The sequence below is a fragment of the Thamnophis elegans genome, chromosome Z (genome assembly GCF_009769535.1).
Source record: "Thamnophis elegans isolate rThaEle1 chromosome Z, rThaEle1.pri, whole genome shotgun sequence".
NCBI lineage: Eukaryota > Metazoa > Chordata > Lepidosauria > Squamata > Colubridae > Thamnophis > Thamnophis elegans.
The window spans coordinates 25,410,714-25,432,918 of record NC_045558.1 but is presented as its reverse complement, the minus strand read 5'-3'; the positions used below and the strand labels follow the sequence as shown (position 1 = coordinate 25,432,918).

At 37.8% G+C, this 22,205-nt stretch overlaps 1 protein-coding gene across 5 annotated transcripts in view; it reads left to right on the top strand.

Moving 5' to 3' along the window:
• Positions 1-21,779, top strand: part of ADAM22 (ADAM metallopeptidase domain 22) — a 169,483-nt gene extending 147,704 nt beyond the window's left edge. For 3 of the 5 annotated variants that reach the window (XM_032238212.1, XM_032238210.1, XM_032238209.1), the window contains 2 exons: positions 12,535-12,658; positions 15,095-21,779. In XM_032238212.1, coding sequence (XP_032094103.1) covers positions 12,535-12,658; positions 15,095-15,115 — 145 coding nt within the window. In that variant the 3' untranslated portion in view covers positions 15,116-21,779. Of the gene's footprint in view, positions 1-2,752; positions 2,840-12,534; positions 12,659-15,094 lie in introns of all 5 variants that reach the window. The other 2 variants (XM_032238211.1, XM_032238207.1) reach the window with 1 other exon arrangement.
• The last annotated feature ends 426 nt before the right edge of the window (positions 21,780-22,205 follow it).

The window sequence follows — 22,205 nt, the reverse complement described above, 5'->3', positions numbered from 1 at the left end:
GCATAAGCCAGGGGGATTCTCACCACTCCCAAACAGGGAATCGGAATCACAGGTCAGTTTCAACTGCCTTTCTAGTTTGGCAGCCACTTTTACCCAAAGTTCCTTTTCCAAAATTTTACTGTGATGAAGAATTTTGATTGCTTGGAAGATCTTATGCTGATGGCAGTGCTAGCTAAGCCCTGTTCCTTGCTGGCCTGATGTATAATTTTCCCCCTCCTACACTATTGTAAAATCTAGGGTCCTTGCATTATTGCATGTTGTGCTCAAGCCAATTAAAACCATTAATTTAGTTTAAGGCATTTCACGCAAAGTTTTACCATCTGATCAGACAGGTTATTCTAGATCAGTGTTTCTCAACCTCAGCAAATTTAAGATGGGTCGGCCTTAACTCCTAGAATTCCTCAGCTTACATGGTGCCTGGGGAATTCTGGGAGTTGAAGTCCATGCATCTTAAGGTTGCTGCGGTTGAGGAATATTGCTCTGTATCAATGATGACTGATGCACAATTACCCCAGAGATGAATTTTTAACCTGTTTTAATTCTGCAAACTGGCATGATATTAAATTATAAGTGCAGGTTGATCAATAGGATTAGAAAAGTTAAATGGTTATGTATGAACATGCCTCATAACTCTATTGTTTGAATAGCTGCATGTTTTTGTTGCCATGCTAACATTATCTTTTTGCATTACAAAATCCAGATAAGGAGTGCTTCGTGTTTATTAAATGAATCTTTCCAATAAAATGTTGAAGGTTTGGCATTTTTTTTGCATTTGTCCATCGGAGTGGCAAGAATTAGCACAGAGTGCCCTGCTGTGTTGCCTTTCCTAGAAATTACCCTGCGGTGATACTTCTAACTTGTACTTTTTAATTAGCAACTGAGCTGGAAAACATCAAGCACTTCTTTTTTTTAAGCTATTGTTAATTAGATGCAGTCACGGCTGATAGAAAATTGATGCTATGTTTGTGCTTACGCAATGGGAGTGGGAAGGAATATTGCAGTTTGGACAGCTATTATCTTAATAACATTGGAGCGATGGATTTAACAAACTAAGCTAGTCTGGATTTGATTTATTTTAAGAATGCAAACTCTACTAAACTAAACTCAACAAAGGCGGTGGCAAGTTTATTTTTTATTATTTATTTATTAATTAAATTTTTATGCCTCCTGTCTCCCCAATAAGGTGACTTTTACCAAGGGTTTTAAAATATGGCCATCTAAAGGGATAGGAGAATGGTGATACTGATATGAATCTGGGTTGAGATAAGCACCTTGTCCCTGTTAATTTTAAATTTCAACTCACATGAGTTCCAGGTATCACCGTAAAAAGCAAGAAACCATGAAATTTCTAATCCAAGGTACTTAAATAACATTAAATTGCCTTTTTCTGTGCTAAATTATGAAATGCTCCTGTACAATTAGTTACATTGCACATTGAAAAAGCAGTTAGGTCCTAAGTGGATGTTTTAACTTTCTAACATGTTGCATATGATAGTGATCAGCAGCCTATTTTGTCTACATGCAACTAATTGTACAGGAGGATTTCATAATTTAGCACAGAAAAATGCACAAATTGCCTAGCTTTTTCACGCCTCTACAGCAGAGTCCATGCTTACCTCTTATGCAGGGGTAACTTGTATACAACAGAAGACTATTCCAAATGAATAATCCTATTGATTTCAGAAGGATTCATTTGATAAATCAGTGAACATAGGATTGTAGTCTGTCTAAATTATTGTATTGTTATTTAGTATCTTTTTGGGATACTAAGATATATGCCCTTACTTAGTAGTCTAAAATATAGGCTCCATATTTATGATGTATTAATTAAATGTCTAGCAACAATTAGTACATATAGCAGTTTACCAGATGGAAATCACCTATTTTCTTAAACTTTTCCATAGATTTTTCTTCAGTGACATAGAAAAAATAAAATATTTGGAATGTCTAGTTATGTAGATTATTGTTCGAGAACAGCTGTCATATAATCCAGGAAAAATGATGCTTAAGGAGGAATTATAAGATTGGATCAGTCAAAGGATCCATATTTGGCAAATCAATAAGATTTCCTCTTGCTTCCTACAATAATTTTATTCCTAGAAATAATATAAGGAAAAACACACACACACAAACGCATATACACATGCATACACATACCCACACGTACTGTCAACAAAACAAGATCAAGGCTTCTTCCTGAATCTGATTTGTAAATATCCAGGTACTTATACTACTTTTCTATGACACCAAATTAATAATCATTTGTTATACTCATAGAGGTTAAATTTATGGCTTTGAAGTAACATGATTAGCCTGTTTAGGAAAATGCCTATAGAGCTACCAATAATATTCACCTTGGAAGGATTTATAGAATTTTCATGTTATGCTGTTGTGATGCACTGCTTCCTATTCTGGCTACTTGTGATTCATTTTTCTCCACTCTCTCAGAGCACTAAGTAACATTAAAATCGGCTTATTATGAGTTCTTCTTTCAACTTTAAAAAGTGGATAGTCCTTGTGTTGTCATGGCTTTTACACAAGGACAGATTCATGGCAAGTAAATAGAACATGTAAACTTAAGTTAATTTCTAAATGCGTATATTCTATGGGTCTCTTTGTTTAGCATTTGCACTGAGTTATAGTCCTTCATTACTGAGGGATAAAGGCATCCTTTCTGAGCTTGTGCTGTGTGTTCTCAGATATTTCTCTATTCTTCTTCTGCTTTCTTTGTTCCTTCCATTGCTTTTTGCAGGTATTTAAACCCATGGTTCAAAAGAGAATATAATGTAGCTAAGTGGGTAGAAGATGTGAATAAAAACACTGAAGGACCCTACTTTAGGTATTTTGTGAATTCATTCTCTCTACTCTTTAAGAACGGCTTAAGCATACACCAGATATTATGTGGCCCTTCTCTTGTATGTTCCAATACAAGTAATTTCTTTTAAGGTGTCAAGGGCTCTTTGTTCATTGCTGCCTTATGGGGGCTTCATTGTGCAATTACAATTCTTTTCTGTATGCCTTAATGAAACCTTTTGAAAATGATGCTCACGGTGCTTGCATTCCCATCACCATCTTTAGCTTTCAGCAGCTTCCTCTTTATTTAATGCCAAATAATATTTTAAGGGCATGATCAGAATCTTCAACTAATCAAGTAGTATTGGTAGTTTAAAATGAGTGCATTGGAGCCAATAACTTTACCTACAATGTGCTTACGGTGCAATTATATGCCCTTACATTTAGGGGTCAATTCCACTTGCAATAAACAAACCCAATGTTTGAGAAGACATATTTAGAACATTATCTTGTAGAAAAGAAAAATGTTCTAAATTGCAACTGTGAGCAGAATTTTATCTTAATGCTTAAATTGAAATACAGGTAGTCCTTTCTTAACAACCATTTGTTCTAAACAACTTCAAATTACAACTAGCACTGAACAAATGGTATTTAACACCTGAAAATTATGCCTACTGTAATGGTCTCACAGTAATGTGATCAAAATTTGGCCACTTGGCTGTCCACTTAACAACTGTAAAGTGCACCAACTTCCTCTATCCACTTAACACCCCCCCCCCCCATCTCTACCCTTTAGGCTGTTCTGCACAGTGGTACCCCTTGGTAGCAGCCACACTAAGGCTGAAATAGAGGTCTGGTCTTCAACAGATGTAATCGCCTACCATTGTCCCAGACCTTTATTTCAAGTCCTGGGTTGCAGCCAGCCACCCCAGTGTCATAATACAAGTCCCCAGCTCTGCAGGTCCTGTGCCACCAGCTAACTTTCCCATCTTCCTCCCACGGCTGCTGAGGCATGCCCTAAGTGAGGCAGCTGCTAGCCAAACCAGTCCTCAAGACTACTACTGCTGTTCCTGCAATGGTTTTGAAAGCCTTTTGAGGTCTTCCAAAACATTGAGAAAAAGCTGAGTCTGCCGTTCTCCAAATAGTGCACCATTCTTGCAATGCTTTGGAAGGCCTGAGAAGTTTATGCTGTCCTAATAGCTCTAACTTTAACTTTCATGTAACAAAAAGGGGAAGTAGCTTATTTTTCTGCCTATATTTTATTTTGACAGGCTTTGTTTTCTCACAACAGAACCCATATTATTAATTACTTTTATACTAGCATTTGCACATTTAAAAACTAACCATTCCTTTTCTCATCTTCAGTAAATGTTCTATCTAGGTGCACCAATTCATCTATTCACCATATATGTTTTACATAGAATGTGAAAGTATTCATCCCTGTGAAATATGTTTACTTTGATCTCTGATACATTTATTTTTAATCTTTTTCATCATACAAGTTAACATTAACTGCAAATCATCAAGAGTCTTGTCCAACATCTGCGTACAAAAGTGCATTCACAAAAGTGTTCCTAACCGATATACATCTAATGTTGTCACAAGCAGTCCTTTATACATTTATCCATAAATATTATAAACATCTTGGGGACATCATACATTCTTGCTTTATTTCCTGTTCAATATTGAACCATTTGCTGAATATACCTTTATTATTGTGCATGTTTTATTCCTTCATATACTGTTCTTGTTGCATTCTGCAATCAATTATTATGCCTTGAGGTCCCGAGTAAAAGGAAATACATCTAAATAAACCCCATATTCATGCAAAATATTACATAACACACAATACATTTTCCTTCTCACATTGGTAACAGAGATAATTGTCATGATGCATAAAAGAGACAATTTCCTTAAACTTCATCTGTCTATAGCGTTATGAGGAATTAATATTCAAAACTTTTTTATTTGTCTGACATCTGATGGCTTTTTTATAGTTTCACACAGAATAGATGACATAATAAGTTTTTAGTTGTTGCTTTAATCTATCTTGTTTTTATTTCTTCTTTTAGGTAATAGCTTAACATGAAACACATCTTGGTTTTATGACTGGGATATATGCATAAACGTTACTGAAATCAAACATCTATGAAATGAGAAAGATTGATAATCCTCAAAGAAATAAAATTCCAGAACATGAAAATGAATGCATTTAAAAACAGATGTTATGACCTAAGAAAGATTAGTAGAAAATATAGTAGAAAAGTTAGGGTTTGCCATTAGTTCACTCTTAATCAGTAGATTTCAAGATTTTTAAAAAAAGGCTGAGGTTCTGAGCCCTAGACATTAGTTTGTAAGAATAGAGTCTTTTCTTTTCTCCAATAAATTAGGAAAACAGTTTGATAGGATGAAGTTCCATATTGTGAACTGTCCTAAGTCCGTTAATTTTGGATTTAACCAAATGCAGATTTCCCAATGCAGGAAAAGTGACTTTTCTGAATATAACGGAAGACAATTGTTTTAAGTATTCCTACATTTTGAAAACATGGAAACACTGTGGACTTTACTATTTAGAATTTGCTCATGCAAATGTTTGAAGCTAGAAACCAGAGATGCAGATTTCTCTTCTACAGTCTCTAGCAGCACAATTACCATCATCTTGTCCTAGTCCTCAAGAGATAAGAGCTCCCCCTTGAGGCCAGGAAGGATAAGTATCTATAAGGGGTTCATTAAAAAAATATGGAATAGATTATGTTCTTTTATATATTTTTATATGAAACTAAAGAAGGTGAGATTAGTATATTTTTTTGTTTGGGACTGAGCTGCAGTTTGATTGATTCCAGACCAAAATGAAAAAAGCCTATGATAGAATATATAAAGTTATCTAATAAGTGTGATAGAAAGAGAACAATAATGCTACCTATTTAGCTGTTCTGGGTAACAGAGGATTATGCAGTATAAAATAAGATTCAGATTATATACTGATTACATACTTATTTTCAGTATTTATTTATTTGATTAATACTGCCTCCCATCTCTCATACATGCTTTACAGAGGTGGGTTTCAAATCCAGGGGCTACTGGTTCACGCATGCTTGCGCGCAATGGTTCTGCGCATGCAGAAGAACCTCCCACCATCACCACTATTTGTTCGTCTGATCTGGGCCAAACTGGGTGCAACCCACCTGTGATGCTATAATATATGTGGCTTTCAGCACAGCCAAAAAAATACATCCAGGGGGCCCAGCCAACATTTCTTGGCCAATAGTACCCACATCACATTTTTTCCTGTTGGATTGGACAGGTAGAAACAATCAGGAAGAGATGGCTCTATAAATAAGCTATTATAGCTTTAAAAAGTGACTGTCGGCACCTTGAATTGCACCTGCAGAGGAACTGGTAGCCAATGCAGCTAACACAGCAATGGTGTCACATGCCATCATTAACACCCTGTGCCACCTCATTCCACATCAACTGAATGCTCCAAATGCATCCAAATGCCTTTCAAGGGCAGCCCAATATAGAGAATACTACAATAGTCCAAATAGGCTGTTGCAAGAACATAAAAGTCTGTGAGTAAACCCCCTAGTCTATGAATAATGACCAATGATGCTCAACACAAATTTTTAAAAATCCGCCTTTGGCACCACTGCCCCTTGCTCTTTCAGCAAGAGCCATGAGTCCAAAGGTACTCCCAGACTGTGCATTAGTTCTATCTGAGACAGTGCTGCCTCATCCAAAAGCAAAGATGGAAGATCCTCATGGGATCTTAGGACCGGGTACTCCTAAAACCCAAAGTCACCCACTTGGGATGAATTGAATTTTTGGGTAGGTCCCCATATCCACTAGGCCAGTGATGGTGAACCTTTTTTCCCTTGGGTGCCGAAAGAATGTCCGTGCGTGCTATCGTGTGCGCATGCATGCCCACACCAATAATTTAATGCCCCCCTGTGCTGTGTCCCCTGCACATGTGCAGGTGACCACCCCTGCTGTCTGGGGAGGGTGAAAATGGCCTCTCCCACCTCCACAGAGGCTGAAAATGTCCTCCCAGAGCTCCCGTGCAAGCCTTGTACTTATTTGCTATCGTGTAGAGACTCCCGGGAAGGGAAGAGCAGTGTGGGTGGGCCAACCGAAAATCAGCTGGGCAGCGTGCGCATGATCATTGAAAGCCCCAAAGAAATCAGGAAGAGGATGAATGCACCATCCTCACACTCGTCCCGCCAGAGATAATTAAAGAGTGTGATTAATTTAACCTTGGTGCCAAAAGTAAGCCTCTGAGTGAAAGAGGTCTAGATAACCAACATCCCTTGAAATTGACAAGGGACAATCACTATCTTCCCTAAAAGGGAAAATATTGGAAAACTGGATGAAAATTCTCCCAAATGACCAGTTCCAACAATGGCCCTTTAAGGAAAAGATGGTGAATCCCCCTTGTCACTTCAAGAAAAATTAACCACTGCTGCACCCACTTGACTCCCTCCCAAGCCTTGATCATCCTGGAGGGACATGGATCTAATTTAGTGCCGACAGTCACAAGAAACCTTTCCAAATCCCCAGGCCCAATAAAACCAAAATCCCTACAGATAACAGAGATGAGCCCATCACCTCCATAAGATTTGCTTCAAGATCAGAATCTAACTTCGAATGGATCTGATCAATTTTATCTGTCAAATGTCTGGCATATTGTTCACAATGGTTTTGCAAGTGAAACCAGAGCCACTCCCTCCCAGAAGGACTGTATTCATCCAAAACAAGATCTTTGGACCTTGGCTGCATGGGTGCAATAAGGATGTAAAAATACACAAGATTTTTACTGCCTTACTGCCACAAGATAAGCCTCCCATAGTAGCTATCACTCATGTTTGATCAGATTTACTCCTTATCATTTGCTGTAGGTATCTTCTTTTCCACTTTATATCCCTTCGTCCCTCCATAAATCAGGGAAAGTTCTGGGTCTGATCTAATCCAGAGTCAGGCTGTCATCTCATTCTAACCAGCTACTAAGGCTTTGGTCAGATCATGAAAAAGGTCCTATGGGACAATCCAAATGGGTTTGTTAATAATCTAGGGTGAATTGATTTAATAGATCCAGCTCCTCCATTGGAGTGGAGTATATGCAACCCATAGGTTATCTAAAGAATGATGGTTGACCATGAGACAGAGAAACAAAGTCATTCACCCAAATCCAGATTATATCAGATGGATAGAAGAATCAGTCAGGCGTACAACTGTTATACAACTTTATGGACATTGAATGCCTTGGGAGATGACAAAGTTGTCATTGTGACCATGAATTCACAAGATACCTCTAACCCTACACCAAGAATAGGCAGATTAAAGCCCCCAAGGCCAGAAGCATATCCAGGAAATCAATGAGTTCAGTAGAGAGATTGCTACACAGCTGGAAGGTTGATATACTGTATGTTCTTATAGGAACAAGAACTGGGGATGAATTGTTGAACAAGTAAGTTTAAACGTAGTAGGTTATTGGAAATCTTAGCATATTTCCAACTGGAATAATCAGTTGTGACCTCTGTAGCGGCCTAAAATTACCTCCAGAGCAATTTGTTTAGGAAATGGCATTATTTCAAGTATAATGTCATTTTTTGCAAGATGCTTTGTGTGTGCATATATGATGCAGTAGTGGATAAGACCAATACAATGTTTTTCAGAAGTGCTAAACTTCAGATCTTAGAGCAGTTCTGGAAATTCAAAGCATTTGAAGGGTAATTGTTTAGGGAGGAACTAGACTGGGTTGATGAACTATGTCTGTGAGCAAATTTATTAATTGAGCTCTTTACTTATTAACCTTTCTCTCTGAGTTATGCTGATTTCTCTCATCTAATCTAACTCTAATGAAGCATAACCAAACTAGAGAATTTAGCATCCGCAATAAATCTTGCTATACCTTAAACAATGCCTTTTTCCTTCCATTCAGTTAATGTTAGTCAATATTAAGTCAGTGCTCCAGAACAATAGATATTTTAATATAATTGTATAAATATGTAAAAGTAGTTCCAAAGGAAAGCAGTTACATGATTGCAGGATTCATAGTGCTTAAATCAGGGATAGTTAGTTTTATGCTTTTATGTTGTTATTTTGAACTGTAGCTCTCATGGTCCCTTGTTTTAATCACTTTAGCAGGCTTAGTTGCAAATTCAAGTCTACCTAGAGGCATCATATTGCTGATCTTCGAAGTAAACTAATTGCATGTTTACAGAAGTGTTTTGTTTACCTTCATGAAAAATAAATGGTCCACAGTGAAATAGTCATCAACTTCTTCTTTTATTGTTTCTCTGTTGAAGCAACCATTGAAGATGGTTTTTTTGAGTTGGTAGAGAGATCTATGCCTAAATAGGTTCTGAGATGCTTGCAAGAGATCCCAACAAATGAATAGCACAACTATATGAATTAATAATAAAACAAAAGTCCTATCTGAGGTTCACCTGCTTGTCAGATGTTTTGTATTTGAGGAAGAATTAGATAGAATGCATTTGATACTTCATCCAAGTGGCACGAGATCAGCTGAGTTTCTGTTTTTTTCCCCATGGTAATAATTTTGTTTTATTTCAAAAGAAAAAAAGTATCAACAGCCATGAAATTATACCACAAGTACCAAAACAGTACTGTAACTTAATAGTTGTATTTATGAGCTTACTATAGTTTTTTTCAACCTGACTGCTTCCTCACGTGGAAGGGTTGCAATTCTAGATATAATGTGGGCTGGAAATTCGTAGCTCTCACACATTGGATGGGCATTAATTTGAGAATGGCTGAGAATTATAGGAGAACTACAATACAGGTTTAAATTTTCTTACATATAATAAAAATGCAGGATTTCCTAGGATTCCCTTCCAGTATTACTGATGTGAAAGCTCCTGTTCCTGCTCTGACATCTTTACAAACAACTGCATTTCTACTAACGTCAGAACAGCAACACGGCACCTATGAAATACAGCTGCTTGTAAAGTTGGTCTAATGTCAGAGCAACTGTTTATACCTAGAAGTTTCATAGGGTCATGATAGCTAGCTTTGGTGATATTTGATCATGTGGACTCTCTCCGAGGAAGAATCCCCATGTCATAAAACAGAGTTCTTTTATAAATTATTGCACCCAGTAAATAAAAGTAGGATCTTTTAGACCTGGAATTCAAAAGTATGATCCCATACTTGTTTTAGTGTAGTTAAGGACTGGTGCAGAAATAATATTTGCCCAGAGATCTGGTTCCTTTGATTCTGAGATCAATCACTCCTGGCCTTATGAGTAAAAGTGAAAAGCTTTTTATTGACTTGGAAAAAAACAGAATGCCTTACATGTGACGCAAATGTTGACTTGCTACTGCTTATCCGACCCACCTTGTTCAGAAATGCTGATAACTCAGTACATTTGTCTACTCTCTCCTCCGTCCCACCCTCATGCCCTCAGATACCATGGTTGGCTGGAACCACAGTATATTAAATTATGCTTGCATGTGTATTGATTGAGCACCATTCTAACTTTTAAACTGCATGCCTCTGTCTATGTTTTTGTTTTGTATACATGATGATAAATGGATCTTCTCTGTTGATTCTAAACTTGAGCTGCAACTCTGTGCATATAGAGTTTGGAAATGTGAAATGAGAGCTGGACTTTTAAAACATGGTGCTTAAGAACTGGGCTAGTTAATTATCTCTCACTTGTTCCTAACCAGGAACTGTCCTAATGCATTGGAGTGTATCATGATTCTCAGCTAACAGGGATTTATCAACTGGGAGTTATAATCCAAAATATATGGAAATTGCCTAGTTTAAAAAGTCTTGAGGTACATTGATGTAGGTACAGGTAGTCTTTGACTTAGGAGCAGTCACTTAGTGACTGCTCAAAGTTAAGATCTACCTGAAAAAGGGGACTTAAAACCCAAAGTTCTTACACTCACCCCTTGCCCTCCCAGCTACATGACTGCACTTTGGGTATTTTGCAGCACAGCCATATTTACAGCTGTTGGCAGCATTCTGCAGTCACATGACTGTGTTTTACAATGGTTTTGTTGAAAACTCAGTGCTTCTTTTTTTGTGGGGGGAACCATGCCCATTGCGATCAACGGGTTCACTTAACAAATACTGCAAAAAATTAAAATCAGGTCAATCAGACTATGACCCATTTTATGATTGTTATAACTTACGACCATAATGGGCAAGCTGCATTATGGTTGTAAAACAAGGACTACCTGTACACAATGTTATCAGTATAAATTGGATTGGTGTAGATCATAAGTGGAAAACCTGCAGCCTAAATACCTAAGTCTTCTCTTTGCAGCTTTTGAAATCCCTTGACCATGGCTGATGCAAGCCAAGTGCATTGCTTCCTGTCCTTTTGAAATGGGAAACAAAATATTGCTGTAGAAGTGCTAAAACAAATAAGTTTGTTTTGCCCTATTCATAATGTGGCTCCACCTTTTTTAGATCTGTTAACACCCTCTCAAATGTTGAATGAGGCACTAAGCCACTAGAAGGTTGCCTATCCCTAATATCAATGATCTGTTCAGTACTTTTATTGGTTCCACCACAAAACCGCGGTAGACAAAAGCGCGGTCGACGAAAGCGCGTATGTGACGCCATCACAGCGCGACGAAAAAGATCGAAAAATGTAAAAATAAAGCGAAAACCTTACCCTAACCCCCGTAAACCTAACCCTAAACCTAACCCTTAACCTAACCCTAAACCTAACCCTAAACCTAACACTTAACCTAACGAAAAACCTAACACTAACCCTTAACCTAACGCTAAACGTAACGCTAACACTCTAACCCTAACCCTAACCCTTAACCTAACCCTAACCCTAAACCTAACCCTAACCCTAAACCTAACCCTTACCTTTATGTGAATCGGCTTGCTGTAATTTAATTTTTATTTCAATTTTTCGATCTTTTTCGTCGCGCTGTGATGACGTCACATACGCGCTTTCGTCGACCGCGCTTTTGTGGAACGCGGTTTTGACGGGTCACGTTTTTATTTGTATTTTCTCAAGCAACTCCAAAACATCTAAAAGCAACCATTTTATTGCATGGAATAATAACTTTTACTAGGGTTTCAAAACATGTTTCCCCAATCTGGTGTCTCCTAGTGGAAACAGTGGCCATAATCACAGTGGTCATAATCACAAGACACTGGCCACGATCATGGCCAATGTGGGAACTCCAGTATCAGGTTGCCAAAGGCTGCTTAGAAGATAGACCATATACTGTATGTATATATACATGGCTTCAGAAAATCCATATTGATTGTCCCATAAGTTAGACAAGTATTATTTTCTTTAGCCGAGTGAAAAAATACTTACTTGAAGCCACCCGATGTAAGTCAAAGTGTGAGGCAAAATCATTTATAGTTGCACTTCTTAACAACAATACAAACTAACATTGGCTTGTTTTGCTTTCATTTCTGTAAATCATGACAGCATAAAAATTTCTCCTTATCATTTGATTGCAAAAATGGTAAGAAATTACATCAGCTTTGTGTTGCTTCATAGCTGAGAAAGGGCATGGTCCACTTTTCCAGAGTTCGGGCTAATATGAACCAAATGTCCTCAAGAAATGTGTTAGAGACAGTGCTTGGAAACTGCTTCCCCAAATGAAGGCTTAGACACCTTTAGTTCTCCTTGTAGAATGAAATGATTTAACTGAGATTCTTAGCAAAGCTTTCAGACAGTTGCAGTTTCGGTTGTCCCATGACATTTTGTGCCTCTTTTCTGTCTCTATCCTCCAGGACTCTTTCCCCTGCAAAGTCCCCATCATCATCTACTGGCTCCATTGCTTCCAGCAGAAAGTATCCATATCCCATGCCTCCACTGCCTGATGAGGAGAAGAAGGCCCACAGAGCTAGTGCCAGGGTATGCTTGACTTCTTCTTTGGTTTTTTTTTCTTCTTCTTCTTTGGCTATCTGGGCACAGGTAAGAGATATTTAGTCCGTGATTGGGCTGAAATTGAAACCTGGATCAGCTGAGTATTTTAAAAATAGAAAAGCAGGAATGGGCAAGCAGAGACCCACAGTCACTGCACTCAGTGGTAGGATTCAAATAATTTAACAACCGGTTCTCTGCCCTAATGACCAGCTGGGTAGGTGGGGCTCGGTGGTCATGTGACTGGGTGGGCATGACCAACTCAACATCATTCACGTCGATGGGCGCTTCGCCTTAACTGGAGAGGCAGTTTCTGTAAGGGTAATAAATATTAGGCTAGAACATCACAGCACCAGAATGTTTCATTCGTGCCTTCCTTATAGGATTAGCCCTGCAAAGTAGGAAAAAACAACAACCGATTCTCCCGAATAGGTGCGAACTGGCTGAATCCCACCACTGACTGCACTCCTTTAGAAAAAAGTTAGAACATCAGACACTTAATCATTCCTACTAAAAATAGGATCACCTTGTTTTTATTGATGCAGAGAGTGGTTGATCAAAAAGAGATGATTCTGACCCACTGCATTACTTAGTGTTCCCCACCAGTGACGTGCAGTGAGGTTGATACCTGGTGAGGCTCAGCAGGGCAGCGGTCGGCCTCGGTGGGGGGGGGGGAATTTGCATCACGGGAGCAACCAAGCGCCCGGGTCTGCAGCAAAGGCGCTTGGTGGCTCCCGCGATACAAAGTGCCCCGCTGCCCCCCCGCTGTCCCGGCCTGCGTCCTCTGCTTCTCCAAGCTCCGCCACTGGAAGTCCTGGATCGCCTCTGGGGGAAGGCTGAGTGAAAAACGCTGCCGCCACCGCCCCGCCAGGCGAAGGAGGGGTGGTGGCAGCGGCGGCAGCGGCTGCTTTAAGTGCTCCCTTGTCTCACAGCCGGGGCCGCTCCAGGCTGCCGGCCGCTGACACGTGCTCCTGCAAGAGCCTCTGGCCAGCGCCAGGAGGCCGCAGAGAAGCTTCGCTCCGCTTCTCACCCAGCCTTCCCCCAGAGGCGATCCGGGACTTCCAGCAGCGGAGCCTGGAGAAGCAGGCCGGGGCAGCGGGCGGCAGCATCGGGAATGGTGGGGCACTTTGCATCACGGGAGCCGCCAAGTGCCCAGGTGGCGCAGTGGTTAGGGTGCAGTATTGCAGGCCACTTCAGCTGACTGTTATCTGTAGTTCAGCGGTTCAAATCTCACCGGCTCAAGGTTGACTCAGCCTTCCATCCTTCCGAGGTGGGTGAAATGAGGACCCAGACTGTGGGGGCAATATGCTGACTCTCTGTAAACCGCTTAGAGAGGGCTGAAAGCCCTATGAAGCGGTATATAAGTCTAACTGCTATTGCTATTGCAGCAAAGAGGCAGCCTCCTCCTCGCCCACTCCTCTCTCCTCTGAAGCATGCCCCGCCCAATGTAAGCGTGCTCAAGAAGACACGATTGGCTGCTTCCAAATCAGGAGATAGATAGATAGATTGATAGATAGATAGATAGATAGATAGATAGATAGATAGATAGAAGTTTATTTATATGCCACCCTTTTCCCTGGGGGGACTCAGGGCGGCTCACAATCCAAGAGGGAGGGGGAGACAAACTTTTAAACATATAAGACAATACATAATTAAAAAACACAACATTCATACCATTCGGGCGGGTTACAGTCTTAGCCCCAGGCCTGACGGGATAGCCAGATTCTGAGGGCTGTGCGGAAGGTCTGGAGGGTGGTGAGGGTACGAATCTCCATGGGGAGGTCGTTCCATAGGGTCGGAGCTACCACCGAGAAGGCTCTCCTCCGCGTAGTTGCCAGTCGGCATTGACTGGCAGATGGAACTCGGAGGAGGCCTAATCGATGAGATCTAATAGGAGGCGGGAGAATTAGTGCCTCTTTTCCATCTGAACTTCTTTGCCTTTTAACTCTTTATTAACTTTTAGAAGGCGAAAAATTCCTTATGGAAAAGAGGCCCCGAGTTCTCTCGCCTCCTGCTTTGGTTAACACTAAGCAGACACCAAGCCACTGTGAGCTGGAATCTGGTAGCAACTATCTTGGCTTTAATTATTTAAAAAAAAAAATTAAATTTCTTTCTTTTTCCTGAGGAGACTGGTGAGGCTCCGCCTCCCTTGCTTCTAGTGACTGCACGTCGCTGTTCCCCACCATTGGCAACATACTTTTACAGGCATATTTGGGGGTATTGTCAAACAAGAAAGCAAAACTAAATTCCTTTTCTGTAGAAACTGTTTTTGGTGGTGCATTTCCATCTGTCTGGGAAGTGACAGGGGTCGCAATTCCACTATACTGAAAGCTTTCAAACTGGTGCAGGCTTTCCTATTGCATAAAGAACAAATAGAAACTAGTGTCCTACAATTAGGCATTCTTTTTTCTTCTTTTTCTTTTACAGCTATGGGAGACATCCATTTAAGTATTTAGCTTTCACCTGAGCTGTCACCAGAACTATTTACTTCAAATTTTATATAAATTCAGCATCACTGAATCACTGAACATTCATCTGCTCAGCAGACAACTTGATGGAGCAAAGATACAGATACTCACAGGATAAGCAAGTTCTCCCGTTGAAGGAAGACACTGATTTTCTACAGCTGATTCAAGTTTTGTGAATTACAAATAAAGATATTAACCTGGTATAGACAGAACTGAACATGCTAAGATACTGTGCATGATGTCAGATATTATATAGACATTCAGATACTGCTTTTGAAATCCCAATAGTGTTTTTTCCTGGTCTAACATGTCCCCAAATATCTAAAAGAGAGTGATTCAGAATTTGGTACATAATCATTTATGCTGTGTGCATGAACCTCTGTTTGCCACTATCCATGTGTAAGGGGTTACTCATTTTACTGTAGTAGAGTTAGCATGCAGGAATAAGATGTTTTTTCCACAGCTGGGTTCTAAAGAGACAAAATATTTTGACAACAGCTTCAACAAGAAAACTGTTTTTTTTAATCTGTTACAATTACATTCTCAGTAAAAAAAAAGATATTTGTAGACAGTTGTGAAATATGAGCACTGTAGTTAGGTTTTTGCCTGAAGAGCGTGCTATAAAACTTAAGAGTCAAGTTAGATATTTCATGGCAGGTTCATGAATATAGCTTAGCTGCATGCAAAGGTCTCAGGTTCAATTTCATCTACCAATAGAAACAAAATAATTTGTTGAAAAACCAGGAAAGCACTAATAGCCTCTGTTTGATAATAGTAAGATAGATGGACCAATAGCCTAGTTGGATATAAGGTATGTATGATATCTGGCATTAAAGAAACAGCACTGCAGGAGGAAAAGTTGGCAATTATAGTGCTTTGTTTTTAACCCCTCCCCCAAAAAACTGATTTCCTATAAAAATTACCAAGGCCTTTTATCTCATTCATCAAAATGCCATTCAGAATTAAACTTTGCATCATGTTCTAAAAAGAACTGGAACAAAGGATCTAGCATGTGTCTAAAATTTTGAGAACACATTTTCCCCCCTCTTCCCATTAAAATCAATTGAATAAATCTGGATCCAAATGGAACCCATTTTTATCTGTTTGGAGCATCAGCCATTAATGTGAAGTTGGTCAAAACGTTGTATCTACTGTTACATATTAAATACCTACTTTTTCAAATCTACTCATCTTAACCACCCAGATCAGTTTCACTTTTTAACCAAGTAATGATATAATACTGTGTAAGCTTGTACATGTTTTGGCCAAATAAGAAATGTTCAAATGCTTGACTGAATGACCAGGGACCTTTCATCTGTGTGCAGTTGTATAATGATATGCTTTTCTGCTGGAGTGACTGGATAAGGGAGACTAGTGCACAATAGGAGTCATCAGAATGCAACATTTTTGTGAAGCTTCTAGGAACCAAGCATTGTGGGAAGTTGTCAGTTTTTCATAGAAGAGTTATCATGCCTGTGGGAGTTTCAGATGATATGAGGCATACAATACAAAAAGAGAAAAATAGTCAAAGGTGAAAAAGATTGAATATCCAAAATTTCAATGCTTTCTTGCTAATTTCATATCCAAATTATGATGAGTTAAAATAATTACCACTGTCTGTATGTCTTTGGTATAGAGTTCTTTTCACCAGCTGCTCATAAGATTTAGATATGAAACTTTGGGATAGTAGAATTAATAACATATGTATGTCGGATCTGAACATTATTTAGCACTGTGTATTCTGCTTTAATATTCTCTAATGGAAGAGATTTGGGGAAAATAATTGCCTTATCATGCCATAACAGAAGGACAATATTGGCAATATTGCATGGATAGGATCTAAGGGGTCTGCCTAATGGTTCTTGCAAAATCTTAACATTAAAAGCATTCTTAGGCATATAGTATCATTTAATATTTGACAGTATTTGGATAGGAATGTCATTTGTTTTTCTGAATCTTCTACCTCTTTCGCATAATTCCTTCTGTATGTGAAGTGCCATATATGGCCTTCTGCTGTGTAACTGGACTTACTGTAGGAAATTACACTTTTTTGAGAATGTCAGTTCTACAAGGAAAAAAGGTTCTATTCTAAAGTTTTCAACTGTAAATTATGTAAAACTTTAAAGGCATTATATTTATACGACTTTGCCAGTTATATTTATACAAAACTGGCTTTGCAGTCATAACGGTCTCTAGAAAGTGGCATAAGGTTTTGGTAAGTATTTTGATTTGTACTAAATGGGAACAAAAAACGCATAAAAGAAATTCACCCATAAGAGAATGTCTAAAAGATTATAAAAGAATATATATAAATGTTTAATTTTGCAAATATATAGCGTGAGGCAGAAACATGAAGGATGACTGCTGAAATGAGGACTGGTGGTTTAATTACCATTATAAGTCTTTTTCTTTTGTTTCATTGACTTTGAATCAACGCTCTGCGCTACCCTTCCAATCAAAGTCAAAAAGCTCTCGTCACAAATTAAAGGAAAGCTATAGTAGAGATCATCTTCCCCATCACTTTTAATTCTTGCTAATTTTTAGAAGCTTAACATGTGCCTTTTTGGATCTTTGGCTTGATGTTAGTCCATGTGTTGTTAGAAAATGACATTGTTGCTGTCTTCCATTTAAATTACTAAGACAAAGGAAATGGGTTTTTTCCCTTCCCTTTTCCTTTATGGACAGAACTGAATGTAATGTGAGAACTGAGGTGATTGTAGATTGTTCACCGAGAAAATAATCATCCTCTGTAGTTAATTTTTAGACATTGTCATTGACCATTATTTGATCATGGCTAACATTTGTTAATACCCTGACACTTAATAATTTTAATGTAAAATGAAATATAATTTTAATAAACTGGCGTTTATTTTTATGGTCTAGTGCAGGATTTCTCTGCTTACAAGCTTGAATTGTCTTGGTATGTAAAAAAAGTGATGGATGCCAATCAGCAAAAGTGTGAGTAAATCCAAGACAATGAAAGTTGGCAAATGGATTTTGAGTTCCAAGCTACTGTCCAGATAAAATGCTAGGAGGGATGTTTCTTCCAATTACTTCTGTTACTGATGTATTTCAAGTTTTTTGTTTATGATAAGAGCATAGCTACTTTCAATATTTTCATTTGTTGTCTTTCAATTGATATAAAAGGGCAATAATTGTTGGTTCCTCAGAATGGGTTGTATCCAAGGTATAATGCCAAGAGAGAAAACTGGACAGTAGTTGATCTGTTAATGATGGCATGATGTACCACAAGTGCATCTGAAATAACTGCCATAAACATCATTTAACAACAAAATTATAACAAATGCTGGATTTTATACAAGCAGTAGAGGCTTTATACTCTCATATCACTGGATACAACCCACTGTTCTTTCTTTGTAGAGAAAATTCTAGGTCATGAAAATTTAATGCCTTTTCCTTTTTTTTAATAGTTAATATCTTGGTATAACGTGGTTGACATAAGTATTCTAGCACTCTTCAGCTTTGTTTCAGCTTTGTATAAGCAAGGACATATGTAGATAAAATAAGAACATTGTCTCAATAATAGCTTCCAAACTATAGTTTTGTGTTTGCAATACTATCACAACAATACAGAATGGTTTTAATCAAAGGAAAAGCAACAGAACAGATTATCTGGAAATAAGTATGAATTAAGGAGATATCTGGATATATCTGTTTTAAAGGATATTTTGGCACATTTTACTTGAACAATCAAAACGGTCATAAGTAATTTCAACTTCCATAATTCCTAGTGAGTATAAGCATAGCAATGCTGAAGTTAGCATAATTTGTAAGCGGTCATAAAGAAGTAATTTCATCTTCCATAATTCCTAATATAAGCATAGCAGTTTTGAAGTTAGCATAATTTGTAAGGGTCAATTGAAACTAATACTCAATAATGACCATTAATACCTGGGAAATCAGTCCATTACAACTAGACCTCAAAATAAATCAGTCTTAAGTAAAAAAAAAAATGCCAAGGATAGAAAAACTTTCAGAGCTTTACAATTGGATTTCTGTCCTCATAACTTTGCTTAAAAAGAAAAACAGGTTCACTTTTACATTTTATCTGAAATATTGTCTTAGTTGCAAAGTGAATTTTGGATATGTGTTTATAATAGCTACTAATTATTTTTGTGCTACTTAGAAGGCATCAGCAATTCCATATGTGTAAAACCTGATTTAAAATGACTTTTTAAATCTGATAGTATTTACAGTAATTCAGTAATTTTTGGGAGTCCCTCACCAGGTTTACTGAGTGTATCAATCTTAATGTTATAAATCAATTGGTTCTAATCTTCAGTTCTAATGAAACATAGCTTTTGTAAAACTTAATTTGAAATTCAAAAAGAAATCTAACATAGCTATTTGAAAGTAAAACAAAAAATTAATATGGACTAGAAGACCTCCAAGGTTCCTTCCGGCCCTTTGATTCTAATAATGTTAAGTGGGAAACATTACAAAATCAAGACAAACAGGCTAGTATGGGACCATCTTCCCTACATCATTTTGACAATCAGGCAAGATGAAGATGGCACAGTGGGAATTTAATGAATAGATTTGTAAATCGTATTTAAATTACAAGTATGAAACTCAAAATAAAATATCCCTCTGGTCTTTATAAATTAGAAAAATGGCCATAGAAGTATTTTTTTAAAGCCTTAGAGGCCTTATGACCTTACATATTCAAATTTTTGAAGATATATTTTTTACAAACTATTTAGAAACACTTGTAAATATGCTTTACTGCCCTTTGGATGCTTAGTGGTGCTAAGTAATAACTGTAAAACATCACAGTTGTAATTCTGCAAATCCTAAGGTATCACATATCTTACTATGATACAATAATGCTGACTTGCCTAAATATTGAGAATATATATGTGCTAGGGCATATGGTCTGGTGCTTATTAATCTATCTTTAAGCAAAAATGTACCACTGAGTTATCTGGATACTGGTCACTATTCTAACATTCTATGGAAGTGTGCTGGCAATTTATTTTAATTTTTAACTATTAATTGTTGTGGTTTTTTAAAAATATAATTACTACCATATTGTAAATCTGTCACTAAAGCATTGTTAAAATAAATATTTCAACATAGTTGGTGAAAAATATAGAAACTGGATTCTTGATGTAGTGTTTTTGTGTTGGTTATATAGTTCAAATAATTAAAATTATCCCATGTGTAAAAAGCTGTATTTACCACTGGATATTGTTTCTATAATAGCAACTAATCATGTGTTTCTTGAAACATTAAATTTTGTCAATTCTAATGCAAAACTCTCCCCTTTCTATCACTGCAGTGCTGAATAATTTTGTTGTTGTATCAAAATTCATAAAGCCAGCTTTCCTGTAATGAGACAAAATAATCTTTTTAATAAAGTTATAACCTGGGGATATGATATCTTGCATATTTGAATCACCGTAGAGTTGCTTACTATGGAAATATTTAATACAAAATAATAAATTGTTAGTAATGTACCATGTCAATAAGAGTGAGCTTCAAATCATGGCAACTGTACTTTAAAATGTTTAATAATTATGGTGTTGATCAAACACTATTACTTTTAAGGTTTGTTGGCTGATAAAACCTTGTCAATTCTCTAGTATCCAGAGTGGATTCATTACTACTAAAAAAGGGTCACAATAGAGATCTTTAAAAAAATCCAGGTGTGCTTTGCAAGGTACAAGTGAGGGAAGGAAGAGGACCATTACTGAAATTATGGATATATCAACTTAGATACTTTTCAGAAATAAGTAAATATGTATTTTAATTTGTATTGTAAAGCTGAAAAAAGTGTGCTAATTGGCCTGGAAGAATTAAACTATAAACACAAATTTTAGTACTGAGCATTTTAATTTACAAAATGTAGAAAAGGAATATTATAATTTCCAAACAATAAAGCTAAGAATTTAGATGGGTGATCATTTGTAGGCTAGTGATTATCTTAAAGGTAATGGCAAATCCCTTCTGCATTGTTCCTAAAAAACTAAAAGGATTTTGAAGTATACTCTCTTGGTGCACAGCATTCTGGCACAGCCTAAAGGTAAACTCATCAGTTTGCCTTTTGGCAAATGTATGTTCTATGACTTGCTATGCCTTCTATGGCAGTGTTAACTAACAACCAACTCCAAAATATTAAAAATTCGTATTAAAAACTATGGCTAATTACTATTGCTGCCATTGCTACTAATACAGATATATAATGCAGTATGGTTTTTTTCAGTTCAAATGCTAATACTCAACACCTAATTGAAACCACTCCAAGAAACACCATAAATTGCTATAAATTTATGACTACTAGTGAAACTATATCTAGAGTGTTACAGCAAGTTATATGCAGGTTTCAATGACTAATTCTTGTTTTATATCATATATAAATCTCTAAAGCATGTATCATTCCAATTTGACATACAGCCTAGGCATAGCCCATGGGTGTCAAACTGGATTTCATTGAGGGCTGCATCAGGATTGTTTGACTTTGGGGTGTGGAGGAATGGCCAGGGTGGGCATGGGGAACTCGACATCACATCTATCGGGGACACCTGTAGTGACCCGAGCGCTCTACAGCGTGGCCCTCCTGAGTTCTGTTTTCACCCAGCAAAGGGTCGTAGGAGGCCATCGCAGCCAGCCCTCTCAAGCTCCATTTTTGCTGGCAAACATCGCTGTTTGCAGGGCAGCCCCACAGGCCAGATCTAAGTACCCTGGGGGCCAGATCCAACCTGCAGGCTTTAAGTGTGACACCCCTGGCATAGCCTATGGCCAGCCCCACAAATAAGGAAATAGGAAGCACTTTCACTGTATGAACTATGTGGGAGTTCTTAACAAATCAGAAGTTCAGCAGCTTGTGAAAAACTTCCCTGAAAATGCACTCCATTTAAATGTAGATACTCAAAAGAAATTCACATGGTTATCTTTTTCCAGTTGTAGATGAGAAACATCTAGAATTCTGGCAAATTAGAAATGCTCAGGGTGGGGTACATGAGTACAGGTAGTCCTCGACCACAATGGAGTTCAAAATGTATGCTGCTAAGTGAAACATTTGTTAAATGAGTTTTGCTCATTTTATG